The 8,487-nt window shown below is 38.9% G+C and overlaps 2 protein-coding genes across 6 annotated transcripts in view; one reads left to right on the plus strand and one right to left on the minus strand.

The window, feature by feature from the left end:
* Position 1: 1 nt before the first annotated feature.
* Positions 2-3,063, plus strand: prkab1b (protein kinase, AMP-activated, beta 1 non-catalytic subunit, b; the record flags this gene model as incomplete). Its single annotated transcript, XM_020590415.1, has 7 exons — positions 2-31; positions 873-1,042; positions 1,119-1,212; positions 1,329-1,443; positions 1,608-1,741; positions 1,854-1,922; positions 2,676-3,063. Coding segments are annotated over 7 exons (690 nt in total), but the record flags the coding sequence as incomplete, so codon positions are not given.
* A 185-nt stretch (positions 3,064-3,248) lies between these two features.
* LOC109954844 (phospholipase A2, minor isoenzyme-like) overlaps positions 3,249-8,487 on the minus strand; it is a 6,246-nt gene continuing 1,007 nt past the window's right edge. For 2 of the 5 annotated variants that reach the window (XM_020590465.1, XM_020590467.1), the window contains exons 2-5: positions 5,993-6,096; positions 5,667-5,811; positions 5,453-5,580; positions 3,249-3,485 (exon numbers count right to left, since the gene is read on the minus strand). In XM_020590465.1, coding sequence (XP_020446121.1) covers positions 3,367-3,485; positions 5,453-5,580; positions 5,667-5,811; positions 5,993-6,029 — 429 coding nt within the window. In that variant the 5' untranslated portion in view covers positions 6,030-6,096 and the 3' untranslated portion in view covers positions 3,249-3,366. Of the gene's footprint in view, positions 3,486-4,071; positions 4,200-4,285; positions 4,431-4,611; positions 4,938-5,452; positions 5,581-5,666; positions 5,812-5,992; positions 6,097-8,487 lie in introns of those variants that run through there. The other 3 variants (XM_020590463.1, XM_020590468.1, XM_020590464.1) reach the window with 2 other exon arrangements.

Below are 8,487 nucleotides of genomic sequence, written 5' to 3' on the forward strand. Positions count from 1 at the left end.
CTCAGACCTGTTCCAGAGAGAAGAGCCAAAGGTAGACTCACACAGTTGTACCAAAACTGGTGTCACATTTAAATGACTTAGAAATAGGATACATAGCTAAATTATTAATACCATAATTGTGAGTACTTTTACATCTTCATTGTAATGAAAGAACAAACCATATGTGCAACAGAAGGATTGCTCTTCAACAGTCAACTTTAAAGTGTCAGATTTAAGCAGTTTACAGGAAGCATTACGATGAAGTGTTTACAAAACAGTTCCACCTTTGTACAGCACACAGTTAACAATGTAACGAAAACTAAGGGCAATACTTATTAACCCATTTCAAGCAAGTGTTGAGTTTCTGCTAAGTGATTCTGATTTTGGAAAGGACTTCCTCGGCTGCTTACAAAAAGGGAAAAACATCTAAAAACCTTTGTTATGCTTTGTAACATACGTACTTGGCACATCAGTGGTCCATTCATAACCTCTCTGGGGAGACTATATTGTTTGTACAGGCAAAGTCAAACATTTTGTAAACACATTACATGTTCAATCATACAAAGTAACTGTCCAGTCTATCAGTTACTATGAATCAGCAGGTGTTGCTAACATATTGTAGCTAACAGAGTCGGATTAAGCTGACTTGCCTACAACTCCATACCAAAAAACCAAATGTGAAATTGTGCAAGAAGCTTGTGTATTATGTCTGTTCTCGTTACCTTTTATGAGGACGACACATAAACAAAGTTTGCAAGAAAACGATGTAGCTTCATTTTTCAAAACCCATACACAAACCTGTCTTCAGCTGGTTGTTCAGTCAGGAAGTGTTGTGTTGGGGAACCGTGCGAGAGGATAGCGTGGCAACACTACACTGACATCATGTTGTCCAGACTAAGCAGGAAATGCAGGAATTTCTGGCTTGGCAGCAGGACCTGGACAGTAACAGCAAAAACCCTGGGCAAGCTAGACCGACTGTGTTCTGCTGGTCGGGGGTCGGCAAGGAAGTGTTTGTGTCCGGCTCTTTTAACAACTGGGCCACCAAAATCCCACTCAACAGAAGGTAGTAGGACTCACGCAGAATGTGTTATCCTACATGCTTGATGAAAATGTGACATGTGCTTATTTCTCAAACCCAGTCAGAAAAACTTTGTGGCTATAGTGGACCTGCCTGAGGGAGAGCACCAGTATAAGTTCTGTGTAGATGGTCAGTGGACTTTGGATCCTAATGGCGTGAGTGAAGAGGCAATTTTAGACTCAAAGTGTACTCCCATTATTCTTGCTGCTAGACATATCTAATCTACACTCCTAGGTGTCTAGATTTAATTTCTCTCTACATGCTGTCCCAGGCTGTGATGACATCTAAAACTGGAACAGTCAATAACGTGATCCAAGTGAAGAGAACTGACTTTGAAGTCTTTGATGCCCTCAGGCTTGACTCACAGGATTCTGCAGACATCTCAGGTACATTCAGACTGGCTACATATTGAACACTGACTAGTTACTTTTCAAGTATACTGTGTTAATCTGTGATATTTGCCAATTTATGAAATTTGATTAATTCTGTCTACCTTATTCCTTTGGTGTGAGGCTGTATTAAATTGTGTTCTGTGATCATTCCTTCCCAGAGTTATCCAGTTCCCCTCCTGGCCCATACCAACAGGACACGTATGTGGCCAAGTCGGAGGACAAGCTCAAACCTCCTCCTAAATTACCTCCCCACCTGCTGCAAGTGCTGCTCAACAAGGATACAGGTGTCTCTGTAAGTGCAGACTTGATGCAGGAATATGAGCTTGTCTTAATGATGCATGGATTGCTCTAGGAATCTGTTATGACAGCTTACAAAGGTCATCTTCTCTTTAAATCCTCCTCAGTGTGACCCGACGTTGCTTCCAGAGCCCAATCATGTGATGCTTAATCACCTGTACGCCCTCTCCATCAAGGTAGCAGATCTTTTTATGACATATTTGCTTTGTTAAATTCTTCTCGCTCACATTGAGAGCAGTGTAAACTTATTGATCAACCCCCTCTGTCTGTCAGACAAAATACCTACTAACCTAATGGATGTTGTTCAAATTGTAGGGAGTAAGTGTCGCTGGTTGCCTAGAGCATTATGTGCAACGACTGATGTGGACACAAAATGCTGGATGACTTGTGCTCTCTGCTAGGAAGGGCATAAATCTTTAGTGGTGTTATTATACAACCCCAAATCAGTAAAAGTTGGGATGGTATGTAAAATCTATATTAAAACTGAAAATAGTGATTTGTAAAGAATGGGACAAAATGACACTTGACACAATCACTCGGTGTCCTCGGTCACTAAATGTCTTTTGTGTTGTGAAAATGAACAGCAACATCACACCGTGGTAAACGCTTTACTGTCCCTACTTTTTCCATGTAATATAGAACACAGATGATTTACAAATCAGTTTTCAGTTTTAATTTTACATAGCATCCCAACTTTTTGAGTTGGTGCTGTAAGCTATCGTACTTCTACCTTGAATCTAGTATTATTCTGTTTACTCATAACTATCATTGTCCAAAGTGTTGATGCTATAACTCAAATTTTTATTCCCTGTATTTAGAATTGTACCAAATTTTCAATTAAAAATAGGAAAACATTTTTGATTTAGCATTGTAAACTTCAGCTGCTGTATAACCCTCATTTGCATCTAAATACTCTTCTTGTATTGTAGGACGGGGTGATGGTCCTCAGTGCAACACACCGATACAAAAAGAAGTATGTGACCACTCTTCTCTACAAGCCAGTATAATCCAAAGAACCATGATCCAGCCTCTTTATTTTGAAATCTTTTGTATTGTTAATCTAGTTGTTGTACACAGCTGATATTTGGATTGTTTTGTTGAAACTGGACCAAAAAGTCTTCCTCATTTGTCTGAGCTGTCATTGGTATCTTCGTGGATATTTTAGTTGCTGCACAGTGTCTGATCCAACCATACAACCTAAAAACAGGGGTCAAGTGAGGTTTTCATTGCATCCTCACTTAATCCAGATGACGATTGACTGAGCACATTTAACTAATGTTCTCCTTTCAGGTAACAAATTACAGTCCTAGAAACAAACCCAAGCTTCTGTTGGTTTATTATGAAAAAAAAAAATCACATCTAATTTTCCATATTAACCGACTTGAAATTGGATTAAACTAAATGTTTTAAATGTTTTTAAAGTACAAGGATAAGCACAGCTGGAGCCTCTGCCACAAAAACCCTTCATATGTGTGTAAATAGACAAGAGGGAGAAATTCAGCTGGAAGGCAACATGAGCCTCACTTTATTTTCCTTATGTTAAACTGATGCATAGCGATAAATGAAAATTTGAAAACATTTTTCAAATCCACCATTCTGTTTTTTTAAGGGGCATGGATTTTAACAGTCGGCTTTGTGATCCAGCTTCTTGTTTTCAGGGTTGTATGTGGCCTTAGCAAAGCACTCAGCTGCCGCCCGATCACACTCGCACACAGCAGCCTGGCACCTATTGTTGGTAGCTGGAGAGACAGTTGAGTCAGTGAGTGAGTAGCTGCTGAATAATAAAACATGGATCACACTTAAAACATAATGCTAATAGTCTGGTTGTGTACTTATCACTTAGAGCTTTGTAGTGTGGGTAACAAATCTCAGTCCTTGACTGTGTCATTCCTACTGTGTGTATATACACATATGTATATTGGTTTGAACACAGCTACTTACTTTATAGCATATCTATGCACTAGGTTACAAGTACAGTCTTAAATTTATTGTCAATAGTCAAGTGACACTCTGCTATTCACTGAATGCTATCAGTGTTGTTCTGTTAATCAGCCAAAAAAAGTTTTTATATAAACACTCAGGTAAATACTGTGTTTATAAACACACACTTAGATATACTTGTGTTCATTCCCCTCCAAAAAGTAGGATTTAAAATTTTATGAGATGTTGTGTAATTTTGACCAGTATCATCTCAGAACATTTCCAGTTTCGGTCTTAGAATTTCATCAAGGCATAGCTTCACAGTCATTCAGAATGGTAAGAAACTGATGTCTATGTATACGAGTGTGTCAAAGCGCCTCTAGTTTATCCCAGTCACAGTCTTACCTGAGCAGGTCACTTGCTGATTTGAACAGGTGTAACCATAAACCAGGATGTAGGGATGTTGCATAAGGGAGTCACATCCAGACACATTTCTGTTTGTGTCATAGCACTTATCATGAACTTGACAGCACCTGAGAATACAGGGGAAACAGTTCATATCCCAGGCTTATTTTAGAAATGGTTTGGAACCAAAACTGCAGAATTGCCTGCTTCCTACATGTCCACTTCATCCCGAGGAGCCCCCACCCCTCCTCCGATGCCACACCAGCAGCCGTAATTGTCGTATGCTAGAGGGTTAACACCAGGCTGGACACAGCTGATCATCACCCCAAGCTGCCACAAGGCACCGCTGGCCATATGAGCTGATAAAGATATGCAAGGTAGATAAACAGAAAATGAGTGGCTCAGGAGAAAATAAGTACTTCTAATGCGAAAGATAGAACAATGATTGAGAGAACTTCACAAGGAGTATTTAAACAGATGCACATTTTACAATAAGTCTTGTAAAAGATTGATACATATTGATGGTTTCTACAGTCTTACCAGTGAGAAGCAGCACCAGAGCAGCTGCCAGATTCATGGCTACAATCAGAAGAACCTGAAATTTGGCTGAAGCCTGCTTTTATAGAACAGGAGGTGTGAAAATTCTAGAGGAGAACAAGGGGGTCGGGGCTTTTAATGATGTGTTGTTTATCAAGACCTAATCATGTAGCTGGTCTGTAAGACCAGTGCATTTTGTTTTGACTTTCTTTCAGTGATGAAATGTAACCACATTTACTCAGTCGCTGTACTTAAGATGTTGGAGGTGCTTGTTCTTGAAGAATTGTATTTCATCGTATTTAATACTTTTACTCCACTAAATTCAGAGGCAACATATATTATATTTTAATAAGTCAATAGATTAAACAGATAAAAGACAATCACAAATAAAATATTGGAAGAAATAAAACTTTTAAAAACATCAATACAGTAAAAATGAAAAAACAATAGATAATGCCCTTAAAATGTTCCAATCCAAAGCCTAGCTAAAGGGGTAGATTTAAAGTTACCTGAACGTTTTCAGCTGTTCCCAGATCCTCAGGCAGACGATTCTGACAACCTAGCTGTCAGAAACTGCGTGCGTAATGCGGCCTAAAAGTGTTGTGAACTCAATTAAATGACCAGACGAGGAAGTGTAAAACAAAAATTCCCTTCCAAAAAGCAGGATTCAAAATTTTATGAGATGTTGTGTAATTTTGACCAGTATCATCTCAGAACATTTCCAGTTTAGGTCTTAGAATTTCATCAAGGCATAGCTTCACAGTCATTCAGAATGGTAAGAAACTGATGTCTATGTATACGAGTGTGTCAAAGCGCCTCTAGTTTATCCCAGTCACAGTCTTACCTGAGCAGGTCACTTGCTGATTTGAACAGGTGTAACCATAAACCAGGATGTAGGGATGTTGCATAAGGGAGTCACATCCAGACACATTTCTGTTTGTGTCATAGCACTTATCATGAACTTGACAGCACCTGAGAATACAGGGGAAACAGTTCATATCCCAGGCTTATTTTAGAAATGGTTTGGAACCAAAACTGCAGAATTGCCTGCTTCCTACATGTCCACTTCATCCCGAGGAGCCCCCACCCCTCCTCCGATGCCACACCAGCAGCCGTAATTGTCGTATGCTAGAGGGTTAACACCAGGCTGGACACAGCTGATCATCACCCCAAGCTGCCACAAGGCACCGCTGGCCATATGAGCTGATAAAGATATGCAAGGTAGATAAACAGAAAATGAGTGGCTCAGGAGAAAATAAGTACTTCTAATGCGAAAGATAGAACAATGATTGAGAGAACTTCACAAGGAGTATTTAAACAGATGCACATTTTACAATAAGTCTTGTAAAAGATTGATACATATTGATGGTTTCTACAGTCTTACCAGTGAGAAGCAGCACCAGAGCAGCTGCCAGATTCATGGCTTCAATCAGAAGAACCTGAAATTCAGGTGCAGCCTGCTTTTATAGAACAGGAGGTGTGAAAATTCTAGAGGAGAACAAGGGGGTCGGGGCTTTTAATGATGTGTTGTTTATCAAGACCTAATCATGTAGCTGGTCTGTAAGACCAGTGCATTTTGTTTTGACTTTCTTTCAGTGATGAAATGTAACCACATTTACTCAGTCGCTGTACTTAAGATGTTGGAGGTGCTTGTTCTTGAAGAATTGTATTTCATCGTATTTAATACTTTTACTCCACTAAATTCAGAGGCAACATATGTTATATTTTAATAAGTCAATAGATTAAACAGATAAAAGACAATCACAAATAAAATATTGGAAGGAATAAAACTTTTAAAAACATCAATACAATAAGAATGAATAAACAGAATAAATAATCCCGTTTTCAGCTGTTCCCAGATCCTCAGGCAGATGATTCTGACAACCTAGCAGGAAAAGTACACATGCAATTGATGACAATCATGATGGCTGCAGTTCATTTATGTGAGCTGTTTCCAGCATGGAGGTGGAGCATGCTCGCTGAGTGACGTTCTATAGTGAGACAATTAAAAGAACTCAGCTGTCTTTAACAGTGGTAGCTACACCTGTGCACTACATACTGTGAAGATTCAAGATGTGTGCTGTGAAAAAGGTCTGTGGCTCTGAGCATGAAAACTAAAAGCTGCCTCACCAAATGTTTGGAACAACCTAAAGGAGGACCTCCACTACCTCCACTTGTACAGAAAATGCCAGATGTCTTGGTTCAGGGAGAGGTTTAATGACTAGGTAACAGTGATGCAGCCCTGGATCCTTTGAGAAAGAAGTAATGCTGCACACCATCTTCTTGCATTGCTGTGAGGCTTCATCTTCATAGTCTCAGAATAGAAATGAAAATGACTTTTAAAGATCTTTACATTACTAAAACGATCAAGACTCCTTGGTTTGTGTTGAGTTCCTTATAAACAGCTCTTTTTATAGCAGTAATCTTGTGTTCATGCTTCAGTAGCTGAAGCTTTCAGGTAAATTCAGTGTAGGATATAAACATTCAAGAACAACCACAGGAAACACTGCCAACTTTACATTTTCAAATCTTTACAGTTTTTTCCCTTTTCTTTTTAAACTTCCTAATCAAATGTTTAAAAGTCTGTTTATATTCCTTCTGTTCACTTGGTACCTAGTTTGGTTTGCATTTTCCTTCTTCCGATAGAAGTGGAATTCAAAATAACCTGCCAGCACACAGCTGTGTAAATAAGTAACACTTGACAAAGTTCCCATGACTTTCTGCTGCACATTACATAAGTTGGGTGTTCATGGTACCACAATGTCTAGTACATGACAGAAATAATGAGCCAAATATGTACATAAGAAACATGCAGTACAAATACACATGTATTTGTATGCATACTGTATATGAGAATGTATGTATACTTACACACTATATGGGATAATACCCCTTAAATGACTGTAGATGGAAAGGTTGTGTCACCATGTGTGACAATTAATATATAGTCAATCAACAAAAATTCATCAGGAACAATTGTGGAGGGAAATATCACTTAATAAATTTTTATAAACAAATTGTGATGTACATTTTTTAGTATTCCTTGACATCCTATATAGACTAAATGACTAACCAGTTAATTAAAAATTTCCACTGGCTGCTGCAGTTAAAGCAGTGGTTCTCAAACATTTTTTGTCATTCCCCACTTAAGAGGGTGGGCGAATTTTCAAGCCCCACTTGTCAAAAAATTATAACGAAATCAGACAATTTTAAAAGTTCAAATTTATTTTAATATGAAATAACACTAAGTTCAAAACAGATAAAATATAAGTGCAACTGTATCGTTTGACAAGGGGATAGTTCAGTTTTGCAGCACTTGTCTCATCCAACGTAATCGACTCCATGTCTACAGTTACAGGGAGAATGAGCTGCTCAGCAATTGTGTACGATTTTTGCACTGGGCAATTCTGGATGCAACTTGGAATGAAGCCATTTGTGCTTTGCTCTTCACTGATGTGGATTTTACCATGCGATTTTTCTGCTAACGGTATTCTGCCAACTTTCTTTCAAAGACGTCGAGTGGTTTATTAACGTCTCTAAATGTCTTCTTAATTGGTTGGGTCTCATGCTGTCTGCTGCCAGTGGTTTAAGACACAAGACACACATGGGTCCCTCCTCTGCCCCCACCATTCCCACCATGAATCCTTCAACAATATTTTCTTTTCATCTGGCTTTTTGGTTAATAAGGTTTACTGCCTGTTGTTTCTTTGTATTAACATGCCGACGGTAAACCGCTATTGTTGCTCTATGGTTCCACTTTTTTCTCTCACGCCCCGAACTGATGTTATTTTAATTTAGTTGTATTAATGACCCATTTCTAATTTTCTCCGTTCATTGCGCCCCACCTGTCATGTCTTTATTCCCCACTAGTGGGGCGCG

Source organism: Monopterus albus, unplaced genomic scaffold, assembly GCF_001952655.1.
Source record: "Monopterus albus unplaced genomic scaffold, M_albus_1.0 scaffold12.1, whole genome shotgun sequence".
Classification (NCBI taxonomy): domain Eukaryota; kingdom Metazoa; phylum Chordata; class Actinopteri; order Synbranchiformes; family Synbranchidae; genus Monopterus; species Monopterus albus.